A 26,739-nucleotide genomic window follows, 5' to 3' on the forward strand; every position below is an offset into this window, starting at 1 on the left:
TCTGTTAAATCTGCCAGTGTTTTCATTTGTCCTTTCTTCTTTGTATTAAGCAGCGTTTCACTTGAATAACATGCTGACTGACAAAAAAGGGGAACTATAATACTAGCTAGGAGGTGTGAGAAGTTCAGAAGAATTTCTGTTCTACTGAACTCTGCAAAACCAATTATTTGCCCAATTATATCATTAGCTGGGTTCTTATAAAACTATGTTAATTGCTAAAACTGCAAGCTTCAGCCAACTGAATCCACATCAATCAACTAAAGTTTTAACTGCATATTCAACTTTGTCCTGTGATAACTTATAGGACTAAAATTATAGGACATATTAGCCACACACCTTTGCAGCATCAAAGGTAAAAGAACCTAATGATTTGTTTTATCCTTCTATTTTGGTATCCCAAAATTTGCAGAGTTTTTGCTTTCCAATGTGAAACAAATTACCTTCTTATCTGGCAATATGAATTACAGCCAACTGATGCCAACAGCACCCAGCTAAAAGCAATGCTACTTTGTCTTTTTCATCTATACCACCAATAAAGCCAATTGGGTTCAAGCCTGTATAAATTTAAGCCGTTTTAACTCTGGAGACCTCTGTCTCTTTTGGCACCTCTCACAACCACATGCAGATGGAGACAAACTTGGGGTGGGGGGAACGAGTTGGGTGGGCAGGAAAGGATCTCAACTAGTGGAATGCCAACACCCCTTTGTTGTTGTTATATGCCTTCAAGTCGGTTACAACTTATGGCGACCCTACAAATCAGTGACCTCCAAGAGCATCTGTCACGAACTACCCTGTTCAGATCTTGTAAGTTCAAGTCTGTGGCTTCCTTTATGGAATCAATCCATCTCTTCTTTGGCCTTCCTCTTTTTCTACTCCCTTCTGTTTTTCCCAGCATTATTGTCTTTTCTAGCAAATCATGTCTCCTCATTATGTGTCCAAAGTATGATAACCTCAGTTTCATCACTTTAGCTTCTAGTGATAGTCCTGGTTTGATTTGTTCTAACACCCAATTATTTGTCTTTTTCGCAGCCCATGGTATGTGCAAAGCTCTCCTCCAACACCACATTTCAAATTAGTTTTTTCTCTGATCCACTTTCTTCACTGTCCAACTTTCACATCCATACATAGACATCGGGAATACCATGGTCTGAATGATCCTGACTTTGGTATTCAGTGATATTTTTACATTAAAAAACTATCTGTGGAGGCCAGTTTCCTTTTCTTCATGCCTCCTTCCCCAGCAATTCCTTGAGCGTCCCCCTCTATTCTATATTCCAAAAGACTAGGAAAGAAAATATCTTTTCTGAACTGTTAACAGTGAGGTGTACTTCTTTGCCCTTTCATCAATATCTCCAAAGAGGCATCCATATTGTGGACATTATAAAAATGTATTTTAAATCAACCAACCAACTAAAAGCCACATGATTATGCAAGGAATAATCTAATCAACTAGCAACCAACAAGTTCATCAAGGAGTTAGACAAAGCCAAAGAACTGGTTGATTAAAGCACTGTGTCAAAATAAGTATTTCAAGAATGGATTTAGTATCCTCAGACATGGCAGGTGCAGTTTTGATTTATTACGTAAGAAAAATGAAAAAGTATTTTTAAAGCACATTTTAACACAATAATATGTGAATAATGTTTTCAGCTTGGGGATTCCCATGCCCTAAAACAGTCTTTAAAGAGAGGGACATCAACATCAGATTACTTTACCGATAATTCACGTTCAAAATGGTGCATGCTCTATTGAAGACAGCAGAAAGGAAACAGAGAGAGAGAGAGAAAGGAAACAGGAAAAAGAGCACAAACAGTCGTTATTCTGATGTTAAAGAGGGCTTCAACAACAATAAAGAGAAAGGAGGTACAGACGTCAGTAATTGAATACAGTCATGAACACAATGGTTAGACAAACTGGCCTGCTGGTACATTTTTCTATGACTCAGAATGAATTAACCGGAGATAACAAACATCCAAATTGTAGTACATATATCACATACAAAAATATTCCATTTCTTTTAAAGGATTTCAGTGAACAAATGGAATTGCTTTACAGCATCAGACTTTTCCTTCCCATATTCAGTATTGCCTGCTCTGGATTGGCAGCAACTTTCCAAGGCCTCAGGAAAAGGCATCTTGCAGCCCTGCTCCCTGCGGAAACTTTAACTGCAGGTGCTGAGGACTGAAACTGCAACCATCTGCAAGACATGTGTTCTGCCACAAGACCATAGACTCACAACTATCAAGCACTGTGAGTAGTATGAACTTTTAGACAAGGTATCTTATTCACAATTCAGTGATCATAATCTAAGGAGAAGCAAGATTTTAATACGTTTTCAAAATTCATTCATTTTGTACAGAAGACATCACCAGAAAACAGACCTCAAATCATTCACTGCCTCCCAACCTATGATACAGGTTAATTCAGTTACTACAGGGATTTGGTAATCTTTTTGCCAATGAGCATGCCAAATATACTAGCATTCATTTCATTCCCTCTAGTACCTTAGCCACCATTATTCCTGGACAGGAGATTCTCTTTTAAGGTGTCAGTCCTAACTAGAGATGTGAAGGCCTGGGGAAAAACCTGGAAAAATTCAGAAAAAACACACATTTTTTTCAAAGCCTTCCCCCCCCCCCCCAAAAAAATGGAAAAATTGGAAAAAAGGAAGAAAAAATGGATTATGGAATATTTTATGTTAGCATGAGGAATAAAATGTTTCATTGAAGCTTGGTGTCCCCCCTTTTCTCAGTTCTTTTTATGGGAATGGATGCTTTGTGTCTGCTCGACACTGTGCAGGACTAGCAGTGACATACTTTTCTTTGTTACTAATGCTTATGATTTCTTCTGGTTTTTTAAATTGTTTTTGTCTGCTCTTCATAAACTGGCAAAGCAAAAAGAGGTTCCTTACAGTTCAGGATCTTATAGATCCATTTGTTACAAACAAAAGTAAAAATTTTAAAAAGTAAATTCAATTTGTAATAATTGTTTGAATAAAATGTACTTTTAATATACCAAATGTGATAATTTTATGCCAAACCACCTTGTACATAATTACATTTGATGTTCCTGAAATAACAAAGTGACTTTCAATCTGTAAAAAGTGCTAATACTGCATTTTTTCAATTTTTCTGAAAATTTCCATTGTTTTCTGGGGGGGGAAACAGAAAAAACTTTTTTTCCATAGCTTCAAAATTTCCAGAAAGTTTACATCTCTAGTCGCCTCGTGGACTGTTTCCGAGTAGACATGTACAGAATTGGTCGGGGGGGGGAGCCAACCCAGCAGGTATGCTCTGTTGTGTTTATTTAGTAAACACTACCTTGTTTAGCTTTTGTAAACAAGACAGGCTTGTTTAAGAAAATATTGCAAAAATGTGACAAAACAGAAGCTGAATGAAGAGCCACCATTTATTATCCCATTACATCTGTGCTTCTTTCCCTCCTTCGGACTGTGCCAATTCACAATATAGGTGGGGGATTAGCATGTTTGAATGTCATCCTGCACATGCATTCTAAAGTGGTATGGTCCAAATTGGGCAACAAAGAGAAGACAATGGTCGCAGCACTGAAAAAGCACTCCCCTACTTCTATAAAAGAAGTGAAGAAGCCTGAGAGCCAGAAGGGCTGTGGCATGTTATGTCTACTCATCTTTTGAAAGGAATACAAACTGGATGTAAAAAATGTGCCCTGAACTGGAATGGAGAATAAGGGACTTTCATAAATCCTACATGAAGACAACAGCCTATCTAGATCAGGGATCATCAACCCATTGCCCGTGGGTGGCATGGTGCCTGTGAAGGCCTTCAGTGGTGCCCCTGGAAAGTAGTCCAGAATCTGGGCATTCATTTTTTAAAAAAAGTATCTAGCCCTCCTAGAAAGAAGGTTATGGAGCAAAATGTTTAGGTACCCTTCTAAGTGATTTCTGTGAAATGAGCCATCCTGAGTGTTCCTGCCTGTCAGTGATATTAGACAACGAGTGTAGGGAGAGCTGTTATTGATATGTGAATTGTTTGGACACCAGGTAATAGGAATCCCCGGGATCTTAAAGAGCTGCTGTTTTGCCCTCTCTTTTAGTGCACTTTTCCTGCTTCTTTTCTTCTATTCCTTGAGATCACCATAATTTGCCCTTCATTTTTCCCTAGCAGGTAGCGCACAGAAATCTTTCTGCAAATACTACTAAACAGTAAACATTAAAGAATCTCCCTTCCTTCAAAAGGCAAATGTGAAAACTCTGCAAAGAGGATTAGACATGTCTTTGCCTTGCAGGAACTAAAGACCAGGGACTCATTAAGAATTCAGTACAGTACAATGGCATACATGTCTACTCAAAAGGAAGCCTCTTTGTGTTCAGTGAGGCTTACTTCCAGGTACAGGATGGCAGCCTAGGCTTTGGTTTAGGGTTGGCATTGGGGAAAAACAGGGTTCTTGTAATCTTAAACAGCTGTATGGCAGGCAAAAATTCAATAGGTCAAGCCTTCTGTAGTATGGAAATGACTACTCTCTAATCTTGTGTTATGCCACGCCCCATGGCAGCCATTTTGTGACTGATGGCCCCAGGACTTTCTCACAATTTGCAATGTGCCCTCTAGACCAAAAAGGTTGGCGACCCCTGATCGGGAGGATCAGTCTAAAATATTGTATAGCTGTTAACAGAAAAATAATACCATGCAGTACAAAAAGGATCCAGGCCAGCATTTAATTTTTTGAGAACACCTTGGTGAAGCAATGGTGTCTGTTCATTAATTAAGAAGGCAAAGGCTGGCTAGATATTTAATGTTTGGGCTTTTTAAACTACTACGATAGTAGCCTAAGCCAGTCTAATTCTCTTACTAATCCGATCTGAGGCCCCAATCCTTCCACTTGTTCACCGAGCCAAACAGCTGATTAGTGCTATAGGGAACATTAGACTTTGGACTAATCTGGGCAGTCATGTAGGTAGCAGGCAGCTACATACGGTTCCCCATCCAGCTACTGATATGCACATATGCACGATCTCTAGATGTCTAGCTCCCCCATCCTTAAGATTCTGGGTAAATTACTATGGAAAACAAAAAACCTTGAGAGCTTTTACAAATGCAGTAGTAGATTGTGACATGAGTTATGTCATACTTCTTTCACCCTACTTTGCAGGACAGAAATCCTGCATCATAGCTGCCATGCGTGAGCCAAAAGACATCATTTCACTTCCATCCTCCCTTCTCGCTCCCTGCTGCCTCTGTTCAATCCCATTTGAGACAATTTTCTGCTTGGTTTGGGAAGAGAAAGACACGAGGAGCAGCCCAAAGCTTTTTAACAAAGGGCAGAGCCAGTCTAACTTGAATCTGACATGTTCTATATTATTTAACTTGGATTTCCATCTCACTGAGGGAATGGAGAAACGCTGATGATCAGGAGACAGCATTTCTTTCTCCCCATCCCTGAAAATCAAGATAGAGCAATGTGCATATGGTAAGAATGTGCTAGAATTCCATCCAATTCAGATTTGGTACCGAATTTCCCATTAGTTTGCTTACTCTCAATAGCTGAGGATCAGATTTTAATGTAGTGAATTTCAGCTGCTATTTTTGAAAACAGACTTTTTTTTAAAAAAAAAGGCTCTAAAACATCAATTGCAAGAATGATAATTTATCAGTATCAGTATGGTGTAGTGGTTAGAGTGTTGGACTACGACCTGGGAGACCAGGGTTCGAATCTCCACATAGCCATGAAGCTCACTGGGTGACCTTGGGCCAGTCACTGCCTCTCAGCCTCAGAGGAAGGCAACGGTAAACCCCCTTTGAATACCGCTTACCATGAAAAACCTATTCATAGGGTCGCCGTAAGTCTGAATCGACTTGAAGGCAGTCCAAGTGGAAAAACCCACAGATTGGTAAAAACAGCAGCCAGCAGATACAGAACAAACTCAAATCAATGCCAGGTTGATGGAATGCTTTTGAACTGGCACCAGTCAATGAATCCCACCCCCAGTTATGCGAGAAAATACTATGTGCCTCTGTGTGCACGTGCACATGCACACAAGAATGAGAGAGAAAGGAGGGAATGTAGGCATGTGAGAGATGGAAAGGAGACCATCATGTATGTTCCAGCCGAAGTCCCTCCCTTCTGGCCCTGACTCTTGTCCACCCTGCATGCCTCCAGGAACCAGGTGGTAAAAACAGACATGCAAGAGCATCCTGATAAGCACCATTAATTCAGTATGTGTGTTTGTGATCTTTAAAAGGCCATGTCCTAAGTGAAAGTAATTAATTCAGTGTGTGTGTAAAAGTAAAAAGCAATCAAAAGAGGAATAATAAGTTGGGGAGTTACTAATAAATTTCACTTAATTTTTTTTAATTTATAGTTTTTTATTAAGGTTTTTTAAAAAAAACAGTTTATATGTTGAAAGAAAGCAAGACTACGTAAGAAAATAAAGTATCTAAAAGGGGGGAGACAATAAACCATTTGATTCGATTCATTATGATTTGTTTGTGACAATTGAATATCTTGTTCATGATTTTTTTCCAGTTTCAAAGAGTACTTTAAATAAATCTAAATACATTTTTACTAGTTTAGCCTGGGTGCAACCCTCATCTTATAATTTCCATAATTCCACAAATTACATCCAGCCCTTCCTGCAAAGGGAATTTCTGGGGAGAGGGAAGAAAAGATACCCACACACAAACCTCTTCTTTCCATAAAATGTAAAAATAGCCACAGTCTAAATATTTCACCTGTCATAAAAAGGGCGAACACAAAATTCCTGTAGTTTCACCTAATACAGACCACACTCACATGACAACAAACCTAGCATCAGAAAAAAAGCTTATTTGCAATGTGTAAAATTCAGTTCAATAAACAGTGAGAGCACTTGCAGCAGATTGCCCCATACATTCAAATTCAATCAAATCTTTGCATCCGGACTATTCTGGACTTAACTATTTGCTAAACTAATCTTTGCTTAACTATTCTGTTTCATTTACTATGATGGTCTCAGGCGGTCATCTTGTCTTAAACACAAATCCTACACACACTTTCTTAGACGTTAGTAGGACTTACTTCAGAGTAGACATGTACACGATTGTACTGCTGGTCTCAGTTCATGGCCAAAGGGGATAAATGACCTACCTCACATGCTTGTGAGAATTAAAGAAGAAAAATGTTGCACCCAACACATTTTAACATGCTATAAGACAGGGATGGGCAGCCTATGGTCCTCCAGATGTTGAGATTACAGCTCCTATTATCATGGGACATGCTAGCTAAGTCACAGATTGCCCACCCTTGCTATAAATTACGCTCAGCAGCAGCTTAATAAAACAGGCAGGCACTGGCTTGGCAGCTTCTTTGTTTTGGGAAGCAGTAAGGAAAGAGATTAGGGTATGCTTCAGAAGGCAGGTGTCTCTCCCTCCGTCATCCAGATCTGTTTGGCTATATCCCTGAATTTGATTTTGTGATTTGGTGCGCCTTTTACTTAAAATGAAAAGCCTTATACATGTACACAGCAATAACTGCATCTTTGTTAAAATTTCTGAATACTAGGCAAAGACAGTGCAGTCCAGTCAGCTACAATTAGCAACTATCATTGTAGCAAGGATATAGACCTTGCATCTGATGAAGTGAACGTTATTTTTAAAAAGCTTATGATAACTATGGTTTGTAAAGGTACTAAAAGGTTCTTTGTTCTTTTGGCTGCAACAGCCTAAATGTCTAACCCTCCGGAAAGATAGTTAATCCATTAACCTAAGGCTATATAAATAATATTTTTATGTTTATAAAAATACTTGTATACCGCTATTTCATTAAGAATATTAAAGCTGTTTACAACAGTTGTATAGACATAATAAAACCTACATAAAAATCTTAAAACGTATCACCAGCTATTACAGAAACTGTTGATCTTAATTGTCTGCATAAGCCTGCCAGCATAGAAGAGTTTTCAGCAAATGTTTAAAGGTTAATATTTTTAATATATTTTGTCTCCGTTTATCTTTATTACATTGTCCTCCACTCTGGGACTGAAAATATTCAATGAAGAACTGGCCATAAATACTATAAATAAATAATATAAGACACCTGCCGAATCTCTGTTGGACTAACATTCCACAGGCTCTGCCAACAACACTAAAGGCTTTGCTTCGTGTCGTATCAAATGAGCCTCACCAACTCTAGCACAGCTCTCGACTGGCCGAGTGTCTCTGAACCAGCAATCTGGAACTTTCTTCCCCAGCCATTCTAACAACTCCTCCTTAACTGGGACACGTTGTCCTAGGCCGGGCCGACCCTGGGGGATGCAGGGCCTAGGGAAAAGAAATCACACTGTGCGGACCCTCCCCACTGCCGTCCATCTCCCCCTGCTGTACATGGTGATGGTCATAGTGGTGCCCCACCTCATGCTTACATTTTTACTTTTGCTGCTGTCTTGCTCTAGGAAGGGAGGCAGAGAGCTTGGCTGGCTAGGCAAGAGGAAGCAGAGCCAGCCATGGCTACTGGTGCCAGACATGGGTCCCCCCAAAGCACGGAGCCTGGCACAGTTACCTCTATTTGCACCCCACCCCCAGGAAAAGTCCTGTTTCCAGGACTCATTCAGTTCATCAAATTCCTGAAAGATGTATAACTCCTCAGTGAAGCCTGCACTTGTACAGATATGCAGCAAGTGGCCACCTTCACAGGGTCAGCCCAAGTTGGGCTGTCTTGACGGATTGTGCTACTTTTCTAGAGAGTTTCCCACTATTGATGATACAAAAGATACATTCTCACTTATGAAATCTGAGCCAGAGATTTCCTGATTCACAGCTTAGTCTGTTTACAGCCACCTGTTGCCACTACATGATGGTGTTTCAACCCCTTTCCCTCTTGCTGGAAATCAACTGTGTCAGTTCCCTGACGTAGTTCTTTTTCAGAGTGATCCTCCCCTCAGATGTCAAACAGCAGCTGTGTGAATTATTGACACAGAAGTGGAGCAATTAATCCCAGTGCACACAAAGAAACTGTTGAATGACAAGAGCAGGGATGGAGTCACCACAATGCCAAGTACTGCAAACATTGTTTGGGTAAACCCAGCACTGCTCATGGGTTCTAAAGAAAGGTAGCAAGGCAGGCAGCATTAAAAGCAAACTATGAAGCAAGTACATATCAAGTATTCATATGTCAGCTGGTAAAACATGAAAGCTGAAAACAGTTTTCCAGATTAAGAAGAAACCCAGAACCTGAATATGGTTAAAAGACAGAAGCAAAAGGCTATCAAGTTGGATTTTGAGGGGGAAATTATTTCTGCCTCCTAAAGGGCAAACTTGGTCCATCTTCTGCTTAGCAACAAAACCAAGACAGAGATGGGCGGGCGAGCAGCATGTTGACTCTAGTAACTCACCTGCTGTAGAAGGTGGAACAGGGGAAGAAGGCGATGTCAGAGGTGAACTCGCCCCAGAGCCTGCTGAATAAGAAACATCCACAGTTGCTAAACAGCTGCAGTTTCAAAATCAGTTCCTCTGCTTAAAATGAGACTTGCTGAAATATTATTATTATTATTAAATTTATTTATACCCTGCCTTTTGGCCAAAGGCCGTCAAGGCAGCTTACAAAGAAAAATAAACACAAGTATAAAATACATCAAAGAAAGCAATACAATTTACAAAAATTAAACTAAATAACAAATGACATTGTTAAGAAAAAAAATGACCAGGAAAGAAACTCAGTTGAAGACCTTGTCTTAAAAAGACATCCATCCTTTTCCCTGCCTTTCCTAAACAGCACATCTGCCAACACACAAACGACTGGGCCAGCTACACATGATGTCAAATGCGTTTTGGCTTTTCTTGCATTTTATGTGACTTCTGCTATTTTAAACCAAAATAGCAGATGTAGTGGGAGACAATCAAGATCAAGACCACAGCAAGTGGGGAAGGGGAGTTTAACTCTTTCATGCTCTGTCGCAATCCAAATGAAAATCCCATCCCCCCAAAACTGCTATTAGCATCTCCCGCTAGTGGTAATGAGAGCTTTCCTTCTAATGCAAAATAGCAGCTAGCGGGGGGGGGGGAGCAGGGATTATTATTGTCAGGGTGTCAAAAAGTTAAACTTCTTCCCATCAGTTACAGTCCTGACTTTGAATGAACACCCTCCTCCTATTTTTTAAAATATGTTCACATTAAATGCAAAAATGCATTGTATATAACATAGGTTGGCCTTGTAAATAATCTGAGGAAACGGGCACAATACAGGGGGAGAATAAAAACAAGACCACCAGAGTGCCTTGTGGTGAGTCAAGGAATGCAATTTGCAGCAAGGCTGCACAATTCCCTTATGCCACCTGCTTTTGTGAGTCTAGTGCTATTGTTATGAGTACAGAACAACTAGTGCAAACAATCCCAAAGGGATATACTCTCAGCTAAATATAAGGAGATTTGCAGGTAGGCATTGCCAGGTCAGATGTCAATACATGATCATGATCAAAGCTAAATGCCACTAAAGGTAAAAAGGTAAAGGTGTCTCCGCACTTGTAGTGCGAGTCGTTTCCAACTCTTAGGGTGACGTCTTGCGACGTTTACTAGGCAGACTGTATATATGGGGTGGGATTGCCAGTTCCTTCCCCGGTCTTTCTTTACCCCCCAGCATATGCTGGGTACTCATTTTACCGACCACGGATGGATGGAAGGCTGAGTGGACCTCGACCCCTTCTACCAGAGATTCGACTTCCTCCTTCCGTTGGAATTGAACTCCGGCTGTGAGCAGAGCTTCGGCTGCGTTACCACCATAAAAAAGATTTGAGAAGAACTGAATTATAGATGATACTAAAAATAAATAAATCCCGAGGGCTAAACTAGGGGATACGGGGAAGATGCATGAAAACTGGAAACAAAGTCCTATGAGGAGAGACTGAAAGAACTGGGCATGTTTAGCCTGGAGAAGAGAAGACTAAGGGGAGATATGATAGCACTCTTCAAGTACATGAAAGGTTGTCACACAGAGGAAGGCCGGGATCTCTTCTCGATCGTCCCAGAGTGCAGGACACGGAATAATGGGCTCAAGTTGCAGGAAGCCAGATTTCGACTGGACATCAGGAAAAACTTCCTGTTAGAGCCATACGACAATGGAACCAATTACCTAGAGAGGTAGTGGGATCTCCGACACTGGAGGTATTCAAGAGGCAGCTGGACAGCCATCTGTCGGGAATGCTTTGATTTGGATTCCTGCACTAAGCAGGGGGTTGGACTTGATGGCCTTAAAGGCCCCTTCCAACTCTACTATTCTATGAAAGTCTCACAAAGCTGCTTTTTAAAAAAGAGAGTAAAGGTAGAAACACACTCACAGTTCTGTCAGCTGCAGTATGTTTCCACCTCTCTCTTCTGAAAATGGGAGCACATGACACTAGCCAAACCCCGCCCCTTTTTGTTGTGAAACCTGCTGGGATCTGCTTGAGTGGGATTTTTTTTTTCAATTCAAAGAGATTTTGCAACTGATCAGCAGATCAAACCATTCCCCCTCCAGGTGTGGCTAATGGAAACGCTTTGCTGTAGGCTACTAATGTGTTCACAACCTTAAATGCAGGAGCAAGTGGCTACAGATTTAATGAGAATAGCAGCTGTGTGTGTACACTTAACTCTTGCCTCACAGGCCTTTTGTTGGATCAAAATTGCTGTCTCCAAGCTTCTTTTCCACACACAGGGGAGAAGATACAAGGCCAATTTCATTAGGAATAGTAGCCTATTAAGAACATAAGAACCACCTGTGGTTCAGGCCAATGCCCCTTCTAGTCGAGCATCCTGTTCTCATAGTGGCCAACCATTGGAAGCATCACCTACCACCCAGCTACAGTTCTGATCAAATTCACAGCTTCCCATTGCTTCATTTCAGGGGTTTTTTTAAAGCAACAAGCCCATTAGATTTGTTCATGTATCCTCTGCATATAATCTAATTTGGCCTGTTAAGTACTGTACATGGAAAATGGTATCAAGGACCTGTGTACATGATTACCCTACTCATGGAAGTATGGCAGCTACACCTTGCTTCCAAGCAGGCAAACTGCCCAGACCAGTTGCTAGAAGTAGAGGGAAAATATTGCAGTTGAGTGGCGAATCCGCATTGAGGTGATATGCATATTTCACCTTCTGGTCTCAGTGAAATTATCAAAATCACCACGAGCAGAAAGTAACTGTGATGGAGAACAGCCATGGACAGGGAAAGTGTGCACCAGCCCTCATTGAGCATAAGGAAAATGACTTAACAAGGAAATCCTAAACACTGAAAATCACGATACCAGAAAAAGCCCCATCACCTCAAAGGTTGATTTTTGACAACCTTTAACAAGAATAGCAGCAGTGTATTTGCAGCACTTTATGTACAACTCATTAGAGACCGCAAGCTCCATGGGGGGGGGGGGGAGAGAGCTTACTCCAGTGCCACATATCTCACAACAAAGCTCCTGTCTTAGTGCTGATAGTTACCTGAATTGTTTGAGTTGCTGTATTTCATTGTCTGTTCCTCCCCACTTTCGAAGGCCGAGCGTTTAGATTTCTGTAGGCATCAGAAAGAAACAGTGTTAGTTAATTGTTGTTTCACAATATTTTTTCCTAGCTTTACACAGGACTGGCATCTTACATATCTTACATGCAGCCCTGTTAGAATTAGCATGGTGACTACTTGACAGAGATCAGCACTGGCTGACATACTGGGGCAATTCTTGACTGCAGAGGTCAGGAATGCTTACATGGTGCACCCAATCCTCACAATTACCACCTTTCTGAATATTAGAAGTATAGCTTCAGTGTTTAACGGCAGCTAGAGATCATCAGTACTGTTGAAACATGCAATTAGTTTCAAACAGAAGTGTTGAGACCTAGAATTAGCTGTCTTCCCCTCTCATTACATTAGCTGGCAGCATTGGTCTCACTACAACATTCTGATGGAAGACAAAAATGTCCCTTGACATATGCAGAACTTTTCTCTCATCTGTTTAGACTTTTGTCATGGGAAATTGCATCTAGAAGAAAGAATTGTCTGGCTCAGAATAGCATTTTGTGCCATCACAGCTCCTGGCAGAATGCAGATTGTACCAGTGTGCTGATTCTTTGAGCTGGGCATATTTCAGCCTGTGCTGGTCTCCTGAAGACAGTCAAATTATCGACTGCAAGGACAGAATGCACATCAAAGTCTTTTGATCCAACTCCACAAAAAACACAAAACAAAAACACAGCTGGTCCAGATCTACCCCAAGTAACCACACTGTGGGGTAGTGAATAAAATGTTGGACTTGGATCAGGAACAGTTGGGTTCAAATCACCTTAGCAATAAAGCTTCATGGTGGCTTTGGGCCACCTAAAGCTTCTCAATCTAGCCTCTCTTTGAGGTTTTGCAAGGGCAGAAACAGGATGATCCCATATACACTATCTTCCATTGCAGAAGAGTGGGATATAAATGAGGTGAACAAGAAGAACAAGTTAGGCAGCTATTCATCCCTGTTTATATACTAAATTAATAAAAATAATGGAAAAATAGTATGAGAGAACTAATTTTATTCATCTTTGATTCCAGGGCTACTTACCTTTCGTGCTAAGATCTTCCTCTTTTTTTTCTCTTCCTCTGAACCATGATGAGACTGAGCTCTTGTCAGTCTTCTATGTTGATGAATCTTTTTAGTGGAAAAAAGCAAAAGCAAATAAGACCTAGGATAAAGCACATTGTGAGCATTTACTGTCAAAAAGCCATTCCCCCCAACATCTAATATAGATGTGCTTTGATGCCTTCCTTCTTGGAATGGCCTTTGTAATCATGTGCACTCCCACTTCTTAAGCCATTAAAGAAGGCACCCGAAAAGTATGGGTGGCCAGTTCTCAGAGGGAAATGGAACTAAGGCCATCCTGTTTCCGGGCTGATTTTTAAAGTGAAATACTTACAAATCCACCCAGAACACACAATAACATACATTTTAAAACTGTCAAGGTGGTCTGGGGGCTTATTGGCTCTTAAAAAAAAGTTCTAGCTGCTTGGAATACTTAGAAAGCATGCTTGCTAGAAAGTTTTTATTAAATAGCCCCTGGAAGTGGCAGGACATGTTGATGTGCCTCCCCTTTCTGGGTAATTGTATGGAGAAAAGGATGGCTGCCCCCTTGTAACTAAAACACCAGAAAGCCCTCAGACCAAGTTGTAAAGAAAAAAAACCCCTGTAAGTAGAGCAATCGTGCTTTGAAAGGTCATAGGCATGCAATCTAATACACGTCTACATTCCGATCAGAGCATGATTCATCTAATGCAGACAAGGGGAAGTTTGCTCCAATTTGTGGAATGAACCAAAATCCTCCATCATCTCTACTAAGTATCACCTAAGAATCCAATAAATAAGAGACAGCACACATGAAGGCAATTGAAAGGAGAGTACCAAAATATACTTTCAGATGTTGAGAAAATGTCATCAAATGCTCCCATCATTGTTCTATTAAGCCAAGACTCTCCAGCTGAGAAGGCCACTTTATGATGGTGCAGGCAATGGCTTTCCAGTATTATATGTCGTGATTATTACTAGTTAATGATAATCGTTTGCAGTATTCTATAAAATTGCCTGAGGGATCTTCAGCACAAATGGAAAGAAGTTCAAAAGTTACCTGTTTCTGTTCTTCTACCAGCCTCTTCTCTATGCATTCTTTGGCAATCTTCAATGCTTCTTTTAACTTAGTAGGAATCTGGTAAGTAGCGGAAAAGAAGGTACACAGCATGGTCACAACAGCAAATAATTCTAAACTTGCACTCATGTAGGCATCCTCATAAACTTTCATGGGGTTTGAGAGAAAATCACCTTCTGGCACTCATGTAGGTATCCTCTCAAATCCTCTCAGAAGGTGATTTTTCTCTTGCACAAGAAGCAAACCTTCTCCATTCTAATTAGTGAAGGCAGCACTCTTCAACCATTTTAGTTCTCAAGTCAGATGCAAGACAGCACCTCCATCCATAAAGAGTGGAGACAACACATTCCTTTTCCATTGCATCTCCTACATCTCCTTGTCACCCTGGACTAATGCCGGGAGGAAGGGCAGGATATAAATCAAATAATAAATAAATAAATACTATGCTGCCTCTCCCTGTTCCCACTTTTCCTTGCCAGCCTGCCTTTAAGGAAGTGGTCCAGGTCATGCCATGTAAAAGGGCAGTAAAAGTCCTGTCCCCTTGGCCAGCAACAGCATCTTGTTGCATGGCTCCTTGAATGGCATCATCACCAGATATTGGCAACCAAGCCGTTCATCACTAGGGAAGAGCATTTGCCACACAGTCCCTCAAATGGGAATTAGCACTGAGTGGGAAAAAGTTATTCCTGGCATAGGAAGTAGCTTGGAAGAATGAGGATAAGAATGCACCAGTTAGCCCTGAAGCTTGTGCAGAACTTGGAGAGCAAAAAAGAACCCTGAGAACTGTAGTTTACCCTTCACAGAGCTACAATTCCCAGCACCCTTAACAAAGTACAGTTCCTAAGATTATCTGGGAGATGTCATGTGCTCTAATTGTGATGTGTGTACGTAGCCACAGACAGTTTCAGTACTAGAGGCAGTATGTATGTCTCTGAATGCCAGTTGGAGGGGAGAATGTTGCATTCAGGTCTTGTTTGTAGGCTTCCCATAGACATGTAGTTGGCCACACTGCGAGAACAGAATGCTGGACTAAATTGGCCTTTAATTTGGCCAACAAGGCTCTTAAGTTCTTAAGGCAGCGGTGCAAAGATATCTAATAGGAAAATCACAACTTAACATTAACAGTACACAGAGGCCTACTGCCACTTGCAGAAATGGCAATCTGTCAGGGACTATAATGTTGGGAAGGAGAGAAGGGGTGGCTAGAAAAATATACTATTAGAAGCAAACTGTCACCAATATAACCGAACTGTACCTTAAACTGTGTTTTTTCTGAATTTGTTAAAAGGACATCACTGAATAACCTGAAGAAAAAGAAAACATTTTTAAAAGCTAGGCAGCAAGCATTGCCCTACCATGCTCTCTCACCTTCCCTCCCTCCCTCCCTCCCTCCCTCCCTCCCTCCCTCCCTGCACTTGGGCTTACAGTGCCACTTATCTCAAAAATGTTTTGCAAGCTTACAAGCCTATAGGAACTGTAACTAAGTGAGTTCAGCTCCATACGACAAAGTAGTTGGCTGAAGCAGCTCCATGTGCGATTCCAGCTCAACTCTGTGATGGCTTAACTGAAATTGTTACAACTAGGTGAGGAGTAACTTCACAGAAATAGGTTGCCAAGCGATGGCCAACTCATGAGAATGAAATCAAGGAGCCACCAGCACAGGCCTTGGCTGCAGCATAAAAGACTAGCAGCTTTGTACCAGGCATTGCTCAGGAATTCTATGTAACCAAAAAGTCAGTGCAATTTTGAAAAGTTCAGTCCACCATCTTTTCAAAATGTGCATATCAATTGTATCCAAACAGACAAAAACCTGCTCCTTGGTATCAGCAACCATCATGCAAAATATGATCAAGATATCTTAAGAGATGTGAAAATGCATAGAGAACGGACCATTCATCTCACCTGAAAAGTGGTTTTCCCAGGTATCATGCCATCACATGGGTTATAGTGCCTCCTAGCATCTAAAAGCAAGAACGCAAAGGAGTCAAGACCCTAGCTGCTCCTTCCAGTCCCACTCCAGTTCATTTGAGATGAGGCTGAAGCGAGACACCTTGACAGCAGTCACAAACAGAACAGCAAAGAAAAAAGGCAACTGCACAAACAAAGGAGCAGCAACAGCCAGGCACATACGCAAAGGTCTTGACTCATTAAAACATTAGAAACTTACTCTAAATATATAAACCTTACCGCTGAATGTATGTATGAAAAGGAGATGCAAATAATACACCCAGGCAGCCTCTATCAGGGAGGGCCGTGATGGCATGATACCTTGGAAAACCACCTTTCAAGTGAGACCAATGGCCCACTTTCCCCAGGCAGCATGCCATCATAAGGATCATAACAGCCCTAATAAGGAGGGGCTACCCACTACCTAAACCTGAGAAACCACCTGTTGCAGAACACGCCTCCCAAAAGAAATACCAGCAAAGGCATAGCAGTCTATCTTATAATGCCTGATGAATGAGCCTGGAGTAGACCATACCACCGCCCTGCAATATCTGCAAGAGGTGCATTAGTTGCGAATGCAGCCATGGTGGTTGCAGACCTAGTAGAATGCACTGTGATATTGCAAGGCACCTGAAGCTTGAGCAACTCATAGGCCAGGGCAACGTAGGCGAGCAACCAACAAGATAAGGTACATTTAGCCACTTTTTTCACCAGGATTCTTGTGTGAAAGGATGCAAACGAGGATTCAGTTAGCTGGACAGTGTTGCCAGTACGGAGCTAGTAGAACAAATTGAGCCCATTCGCGCCAAAGCTTCCTCGGTGTTCTGCCTAGAAGGGGAACAGGAGGGAACGCATATAGGAGGCCGTCCGGACATGGAGTCAGAAGAGAGTCTATGGGCTCAGCCTTTGGTTCTAGATACCTTGAGAGAACCGGGGAAGTTGAGTGTTATGGCTCGAGGCAAACAGACCCACAGTCAGATTGCCAAAGCAGCAGTGGAGAAAGTAAAACACTACCGGGTGTAGCCTGCACTCCTCTGGAATCACTTGCTGCCTGCTGAGCCAGTCTGCAGTGATGTTCAGAACCCTGCTGAAGTGTTCTGATCCCAAGGACAGCAGGTGTCTCTTGGCCCAGCTGAAAGCAAGACTGGCTTCTGCCTGAAGGGTTTGAGACCTGGTGCCCCCTTGCTGGTTCAAGTGCGATTTCACGTGTGTGTTGTCTGTTCGGATCAAGGGGCAATAAGGTCCCACTGAAGAGGATGAGTATGATGTCAAGCCCAAGGGACGATATGAATGGTTGATGCCCAGGGCTTTCACCAGTAACATAACATCTGTCACCAATCAGCACATCAGGAGCTGTGCCATGTCCTTCAAGGGAGACTGCGGGCTTCAGTCAAGTGCTACCTGTCAGAGATGCAGCTAGGGAAATCGAGCCCACAGCCGTGAGCCCAAAATGACCAAAGGAGACCTCCGGGGCTACAGCCGTGAGCCCCACAAGGTGGGAGAGCCAGGTCAGGGTCAAAAAGGGCAGACCTCTGGGGCCACAGCCACAAGCCCCGCAAGGTGAGGAAGTCAGTTTGGCGTCAAGGAGAAACTTCCGGGGCTGCAGTCGCAAGCCCTGCAAGGTGAGGAAGCCGGGTTGGGGTCAAAAAGGAGAGAACAAACAGGGAGACCTGCGGGGTCGCAGCCATGAGCCCCACAGAGCAAGGAAATGAAGCCAGGTCTGAATTAACAGGGAAACCTGTAGGGCTGAAGCCACAAGCCCAAAGAGGTAGGCAATCCAGGTCTGGGAACAAACAGAGAGACCTGCAGCTAGAGGAATTCACTGCTGGAGTTGTGGAAGAAAAATATCACCCCCACAGAAAAAATAAAAGCACACCTAAAGACACAGTCTCACCGCTCTCCACAATACATCCCGACACACAATCCTAAGAACACAGACAAAACACACTACAGAATCAAACTTACTACAAGTAATAGAAGACGGTTAAAGATAACAGCCTCAGAAGGAGGCAAAAACGAACTAAGTGGAACCAGAAAGAGCAGCTGGAGCCTTGACTTTGAACGCTAGGAGGCGCAAAAACCACGTGACGGCATGCTACCTGGGGAAAACAGACAAACAACTTTCCAAAATGGATATAGTAGATGTTCAAACTATGAGACTTGGTACTATTTTCATCTGTACTGTGAACAAATAAGGACTTACGGCATTTGTAAGAGTCGGGAGACAGTTGGCATGCCATTCTTCATGGCTTCAGGAGAAACAATGGATTCCAGTACAGTCACTAAAGGAGGAAAAAGGAGAAGCTAAGCTGAAAGGGACAACACCACCATGCACATATGCATGTCTTGCAGCATCTTGTAAAATCTGTAGAAGACAGGGTCACAGTGAAACATGCACATCTCTCAGCAGCCTTGAAAATTAAAAGTAAACCCCAAACACTACATAAATCATAGATCTAATCAAGAGCTGTGGGCTGCATAGGAAAGCCATGTTAGAACTGTGTGAAACAGGCAGATCTCTCACCCTTGACTTGGAAGCAGTAGACGTATGAGAACTGTCAAGCCAGATCAAGAACAGCTGGGAGAGGCTTTGGGTTACGTGTAGCTAAACCTTAATTTTGGATAAAATAAATGCAAGTAATCCAAGTTTCTGCTTGAAGTAGGCTGAAATGTTGTTTCAACTGACCTACAGATGCAGATGGTGCAGGAGGGAAACTGTCTACTGGAACAGAGTCTGGGGGTCTCCCATAAGTCATTTCATACAGTAAGTGACCAAAGCAATGCACATCGATACTTTCTAAAGTCTGCAAAGAAAGAGGGGTGGGGGGAGACAGCTTGCTAAAACATTGGTATGCTATCACAAGAATCCTACTCTCTATTTGCATCGTTGATGCTGTGCTTGTACAAATATGTTTACTCACTGCACGTGCCAAAAAGGTGTTTAAAACTGTAAAAAGAATAACCACATATTATATAAAGCTGCATGTTTATATAATTAAGGCTGCAATCCTATACACACTTAGCTGGAAGTCAGTCCCACTGAACTCAAACAGACTTACTTCCAAGTAGATATGGACAGGATTGAATCACAAGAAGATTCACAAGTTTAGGGAACAATGTTTTGGAACACACACAAAACAGCATCTCTGCTGACTGCTTATATTGCAAGTTCATGGTTAGGGCAAACTAAAAACAAGATAATAGTTTTAAAAAAAGAAAGATCCAGCTTGTTCCATAAGGCACCTTCAGAAGTACCAAGAAGGCAGACCTCCCATCAGATAAGTGGTGTTATGTTTAGCATTATAATCCAGACAGAGAGCTTTTCCAAGTGACAAAACCAAACCTCACTTCTACGCTATTGTTCTCACTCTGCCCCTAGGAAAAACAAAAAGAAAACCACCAATTGAGGACTTCTCCTCTCTGGTTTTTGGTGTCACTCTCCATATCGCCTTAATCCTAAAGAAACAGTAGTTAGTTCTTGTAATAGAGGTATATTGATGTATTTCTAGACTTCTCTAAACATCTTTTTATTAAAGGTGCTCAAATACATTAGAAGCTTGTTTTAAAAGTAGGTGATTATTATAATGCATTGCATTCATAATGAATTCTCATGCAAAACATATTTGCCCCAACATACATTAATTTTACGGAACTGTGTAAGATAGGACCGATAGAAGGATGGAAGCCCCAGCAATGAATTCTCCAAGTCCAGTAACCTGCATGTGTCCCCATCCAACATTACATTGGAAGCATGAAGGTGGCCATATGGAAATCCTTTCTCGTGTAAGAACTTTAAGACCTAGGAGACCAAAAATACAGAGATTTTAGTTTGACTGAAGAAATGAATTTCTTTGGTAAGATTTTATAGTACTTATCCAAGGTTGTATCCCACCCCTTCCACAAATTTAAGAGTCAGGGCATTAATTGGAGGCTTTCACTCCATGATGGATACAAGCCCTATTCACATTTCCTCTGCCCAACCAGCACTATTTATGATGATGATGATGATGATGATGATTGTGATTATTGTGATTATTATTGTGATTATTATTGTGATTATTATTATTATTGTGATGATTATGATTATTATTGTGATTATTAGTATTGTGATTATGATTGTGATGATTGTGATTGTGATGATTGTGATTATGATTGTGATGATTGTGATGGTGATGGTGGTGATGATGGTGATGATGGTGGTGATGATGGTGGTGATGATGGTGGTGGTTGTGATGGTGGTTGTGATGGTGGTGGTTGTGATGGTGATGGTTGTGATGGTGATGGTGGTGATGGTGATGGTGGTGATGGTGATGGTGGTGATGGTGATGGTGGTGATTGTGATGTGATTGTGATGGTGGTGATTGTGATGGTGGTGATTGTGATGGTGGTGATTGTGATGGTGATGGTGATGGTGGTTGTGATGGTGATGGTGATTGTTGTGATGGTGATGGTGATTGTTGTGATGGTGATGGTGATTGTTGTGATGGTGATGGTGATTGCGGTGATGGTGATTGCGATTGTTGTGATGGTGATTGCGATTGTTGTGATTGTGGTTGCGATTGCGATTGTTGTGATTGTGATTGCGATTGTTGTGATTGTGGTTGCGATTGTTGTGATTGTGGTTGCGATTGTGGTTGTGATTGTGGTTGTGATTGTTGTGGTTGTGATTGTTGTGGTTGTGATTGTGGCTGTGATCATTGTGGTTGTGATTGTGATTATTGTGATTGTGGTTGTGATTACTGTTGTGATTGTGGTGATTGTGATTGTGGTGATTGTGATTGTGGTGATTGTGATTGTGGTGATTGTGGTTGTGGTCGTGGTGGTGGTCGCGGTGGCGGCGGTTGTGGTGATGGCAGCCGTGGTGGCTGTCGTGGTGGCAGCGGCGGCGGCTGTTGTGGTTGTTAATGATAATAATTATAATTAATGATAATGATTATTATTACCTTTCCTTTCCCACTCAGATGCTACATATAAGATTTTTCTCACATTGTCAATAATTTGTTTAATTACCTTCCCTCCATTCTCAAGCCACCTCTATTCCACAAGGCACACATCTGCATTTTGCACTGACTATATACCACATCTATTACACCTCAGATGATCTTAGATGTGCATAAACATGTTGAGGGGCTGCTTCCTTCAACATGGAAATTGACTTCTGCATGGCAAAAAGTGGGTACTTTGCCTGGTAAGGTGTATATAACAGCAAGGATCTTTTCAACCTGCACTGTGGATACGTTTTACAGGAACAAAATGCTAGTCAGAGAGTAGATTCTCTATCGTCTGCATGCATGTACACCCCACTCACAGAACTGCCCTGGAAAATTCATTTGGGTTTTGCATTCCAATGTGACATTTTTAGCATGTGTGGAAGAACATTTAACTGAATTGGGCTTTAGATACACTTTTTGTTGCTGTTCAGATCTTCAAACAGATTGTATGTTAACCACAAGTGTATTTTAGACAATAAAAAATCCCATACCTCTAGAATTTGTCTGCCAAATGTTTTAATTTGCTGAAGTTCAAGGCCTTGAATTTTCTTCGGGTTGCAGTACTTCTTCAGAAATGGATCTTTTGGTTTTGCCTTAGAAACAAATTGTTTTTATGGTTATTAATCTCAAAAACTGCAGGCATTTTAACTTTAAAAAAGCTTTTTTCTAACATGTAGCTAAAAAAAATATTAAAGTAGTCGCCTATTTTAGAAATCTTAAGTCAACTAATCATGCAAATTGCAGTCCAAGGGTTGCATCCAATGTTAGTCATACTCAGAATAGACCTACTGAAAATAGACATGACCGAGTGGATCCAGGGTGTGGTCAATACATCACTGTGGAAGAAAGCGGTTCCAGCCGCCCTGAAAGAGGTGATGATCCCACCTGAAAAAGCCCACCCTGGACGCACTGGTTTGTGACAACTACCTCCCAGTTGCAAATACCTCCTTTTTAGGGAAGGTGTTTTGAGAGGTTGTGATGCAGCAATTGCATGTACTCTTGGATGAAACAGATTATCTTGACCCATTGCAGTCTGGTTTCAGGCCTGGGTATAGGACTGAATCGGCCTTGGTCACCCTGATGGATGACCTTTATCGGGAGAAGGACAGGGGGAGTGCGACCCTGTTGTTCTTACTTGATCTCTTGGTAGTTTTTGATACCATTGATCATGGTATCTTTCTGGGCCGACTTGGTGAGATGGGTATTGGAGGCACTGTTTTATAGTGGTTCTGATCCTATCTCCAGGGTTGTTTTCAGATAATAGCATTGGCTGATTGTCTTTTGGCCCCCTGGCAGTCGTGCTGTGGAGTGTTGCAGGGAACCATCTTGTTTAACATCTATATGAAGCTCTTGGGAGCTGTCAACAGGAGATTTGGGGTGAGGTGTCAGCAGTATGCTGACGATACCCAGTTCTATTTCTCTGTAACATCTGAATTGGGAGAGGCCACACAAGCCATAAACCACTGCCTGACTTGGTGGTGAGTTGGATGAGGGCCAATAAACTGACTCTGAATCCTAGCAAGATGGAGGCGCTGGGGGTTGGTGGTTCCCAAATTCAGACAATTGGTCAGTAGCCTGCTTTGGATGGAATCGTACTCCCTCTGAAAGAGCAGGTCCGTAGTCTGGGAGTGCTCCTGGATCCATCTTTGTTGCTAGAGGCCCAGGTGACCTCAGTGGCGAGGAGTGCCTTTTTCCAGCTTCAGCTAGTAAGACAGCTGCAGCCATTTCTGGACCAGGATAGCTTGACAACTGTTGTCCATGCACTGGTAACCTCCAGGCTGGATTACTGTAATGTGCTCTATGTGGGGCTGTCCTTGAGGTTGGTCTGGAAACTGTAGCTGGTGCAAAATGCAGCTGCAAGACTGCTCACTGGGGCAGGATATCATCACATGCCACCCTGTAGCTGAAAGAATTGCACTGGCAACCTATTAGCTGCCAGGCTAAGTTCAAGGTTCTAGTTTTGGTGTATAAATCCCTATATAGCTTGGGACCAGGATACCTGAAAGACCGTCTTAGCCCTTATATACCCAGTCGATCACTGCACTCTGCAGGTGAGGGCCTCCTGCAGATAGCATCTTATCAGGAGGTCTGTTCTGCACAACAAAGGAAGCAGAACTATAGTGTAGTGGCACCTACCCTTTGGAATTCCCTCCCTTTAAATATTAGACAGGCGCCATCTCTGTTATCTTTTCGGTGCCTATTGAAGACCTTCCTCTTTCAACAGCCTTTTAAGTAGAGACCTTATCCCCGTCTGCGTCTGTATTGGAATTATTTAATATGTTTTTAAAGCTTTTTTAAAAAAAAGATTTTAAAGCTTTAAAAAAAATGTTTTTAAAGATGCTTTGTTTTAATCTGTTTTTAAGGATGTTTTGTTTTTATATGTTTTAAAATCTGTTTTTATGATGTTTTAAAGTGTTTTTAGTGCTTTTGTTTGCCGCCCTGGGCTCCTACTGGAAGGGAGGGATATAATCTAATAAATAAATAACAAATAACTTGGGTATATTAATTTCAATGGGTTTACTCTGAGTATGTTCTTATGAATATAACCCCAGGTAATTACATTTGCATACAAGTAAGACAATAATTCTAAAGCAAAACATAACTTTCTTTGTTTTTAGATGTGAGTGCTACAGCAGGCAACATCTTAGAAGAGGCACTCCCTCTTGTGTGGGAGAGAAATGGAAAACAGATAGCACCTGTCATCTCTGAAATTTATTTTACTAAGTACTTCATTGAAAATAATATATTTTATATTTTAAAATCTGCTGACCAGTTAGTAGGAATAATATGTTTTTAGTCAATCAAAAGGTTTTTAATAATTCTTAAATGTTGCATACCTAAAAATATGCCCTGCAAATATGTTCTTAAGTGCATGTTAGTATGTATGTTAAAAACATTATGCCTCAAGAGCATACTTACGATACCTTATATATTAGGTCTTTCAGTGTTCCTTTTTCACTGAAGGGTCTAATCACCAGTGCAGAAGATTCATTGGCTGTTGCAAAAGTGACTTTGTAAATATAGGGATGCTATTAAAAAGAAGAAAACATTTATTACTATATTAAGTTCAATATGCAGGAAGCATCTACTCTTTGGTTCCCATTAGTACTTAAATTGGACCTTCCTGTCAAAGACATCTGTGTCAATATTCCTGAATTATCATCATAGCTGATCAGTCTGTCACTTCCCAACACATGACCTTTCTTCATATTGCAAATTATTCAGGCTCAGCCATGAAATTTAATGGGCAGTCTTCAGCAAGTCATGCGTTTGCCAGTCTAATCTATCACAAAGCGTTAATGTGAAGACATAATGAAACACAGAAAGTTGCCTTATACCAGGTCAGGCAATTTATTTATCTAGACTAATAGTGTCTACTCTGGCTGGCAGCACCTCTCCAGCATCTCAGCCAGAGATCTTTCAGATCATCTGCTACCTGATCCTTTGTGTAACGAGGTATGTTAGGGATCTTCTGAATTCAAACCATGTGTTCTACCACTGAGCTACTGTCCCATTCCAGATGTAGGAGGGCATCTGATAGATAGGAGGTAGAAATTTCTTATAGAGAGCACATTGCCTGCAGACTTCAAGCATATACATCACAACTGAACCCTGATGAAAAAAGAAGGAACTTCTACCTAATTTGTATCAGAATCTTATGGAATTTTGTAACACTGTAAAATTTAAGAACTTATACAAACCAGTATCTTAAGTATCAGTGTTTGTTATCAGTAGAATGCTGCTTTGTTTCTTTTCAGAGGCCTGGTTTTATGCATAGTAAATTTAAAAAAAGTTTTAAGACTTTTATTTGTCCCTCAGTATCCAAAAACTTCACAAAATTTATCACATTAACTTTTAATATAAAGCAAATGACAGATAAAGCAAACTGAACACAGTTAAGACCTAGTTCAGATAAACCATGGTTTACATGATCAGGAATGAGCTACAGCAAGTCCTGGCCTCATACACACTCTTCTTTTGTCACACTCAGGAGGAGCTTTCATTTTAGAACACAGGTCCATGTTAAACATGAACACTGTTGTTTTAACTAAATTTGGTTTATAGTAAACCTCAACTGGCAAGGTACATGTAACACCGAGCTGCAGTTTCTTCTAAAAGTGAAAATCTCTCCTGTTTAGCATGGAAGATGAGATGAGGAAGTGTTCAAGTCTGCAGGCTTGTTCACAATTATCTAAACCAGGAAAGGGGACACCGTGACCCTGCAAATTTGCTGAACTCCTATAAATGCCAGACAGCATGGCCAATGGTTACAGAAAATGGGGACTTCTAGTCCAAAACATCTGGAAGGCACCAGGTTGGGGGACGGCTGATATAGAGGACAGTCTGAACTGGGCTTTACTCAGCAATTCTGTTGCTCAATAAAGCATCATGTTTTGGTGTTGTTAAACCATACATGACTGACTCTTTCACAAGACCAAGTTCTATACATATCCGGTACACAACAATTCAAAAAATACTGTTGCATACTGGAAAAACTGGTGATACAACAAAGACCACAGCCTACACAAAATAATGAAGAATACGCTGGCAAAATACTGCTGTGTGTTCTAGACAACTTTGTGCATGGCCAATTGCTTACATTTAAAGGATCATCGCTTCCCAGCAGAGACCTTTACTTTTGCTTAAATAGTGAACATTAATATCAATTTATTTGTGGCAAGTTTGAAATGTGTTTGCTTACATGGAGAAAGGAAACATCACTCTCAGTAGCCTTGATTACACTGTAAATTACCCAGTGCCCAAAGAGGTAAAGGGAAGGACACACTACAAATGGTATATAGGATGAAACCATGATGGCAGTTCATTTGTTTGAATGTAAACTTGCATACCCCCACCCAAACTAACTCATACTAATCATGTTGTGTTTCCGTAGAGCTTGCAGCATATATCTTATTTCCCCCAATCCAAGCAGACTTCATCTGAAGGGCAAAGGTTGGAAGGAATACTTAAACACAAAAATACACATTAATGGAATAGGAAAAATCAATATATAAAACTTGAAGCTCTACATTTCCACTTAACCCCAGCCACTACGGGAAGAGGCAATGAAAGAGTTCACACATTACAATACATCATAGTTTACCATGAATGTGGAGATTGCTTGTGCTGAGCAAATGCAACTACCCACAATTCCTGACTTAGTGTTACACCAAACCCTTGGCTTTTACCAGTCATGGTTTGATCACACA

At 41.3% G+C, this 26,739-nt stretch overlaps 1 protein-coding gene across 5 annotated transcripts in view; it reads right to left on the bottom strand.

Moving 5' to 3' along the window:
* The window catches only part of PXK (PX domain containing serine/threonine kinase like), a 75,128-nt gene that overhangs the window by 3,763 nt on the left and 44,626 nt on the right, over positions 1 to 26,739 (bottom strand). For 3 of the 5 annotated variants that reach the window (XM_061618776.1, XM_061618775.1, XM_061618779.1), the window contains exons 8-17: positions 24,454 to 24,558; positions 22,021 to 22,122; positions 20,176 to 20,337; positions 19,225 to 19,342; positions 18,742 to 18,820; positions 15,847 to 15,895; positions 14,574 to 14,651; positions 13,517 to 13,603; positions 12,420 to 12,489; positions 9,347 to 9,409 (exon numbers count right to left, since the gene is read on the bottom strand). In XM_061618776.1, the coding sequence (XP_061474760.1) occupies positions 9,347 to 9,409; positions 12,420 to 12,489; positions 13,517 to 13,603; positions 14,574 to 14,651; positions 15,847 to 15,895; positions 18,742 to 18,820; positions 19,225 to 19,342; positions 20,176 to 20,337; positions 22,021 to 22,122; positions 24,454 to 24,558 (913 nt within the window). The remainder of the gene's footprint in view (positions 1 to 9,346; positions 9,410 to 12,419; positions 12,490 to 13,516; positions 13,604 to 14,573; positions 14,652 to 15,846; positions 15,896 to 18,741; positions 18,821 to 19,224; positions 19,343 to 20,175; positions 20,338 to 22,020; positions 22,123 to 24,453; positions 24,559 to 26,739) is intronic. The other 2 variants (XM_061618778.1, XM_061618777.1) reach the window with 1 other exon arrangement.

This window comes from Rhineura floridana, chromosome 3, assembly GCF_030035675.1.
Source record: "Rhineura floridana isolate rRhiFlo1 chromosome 3, rRhiFlo1.hap2, whole genome shotgun sequence".
Taxonomy (NCBI): domain Eukaryota; kingdom Metazoa; phylum Chordata; class Lepidosauria; order Squamata; family Rhineuridae; genus Rhineura; species Rhineura floridana.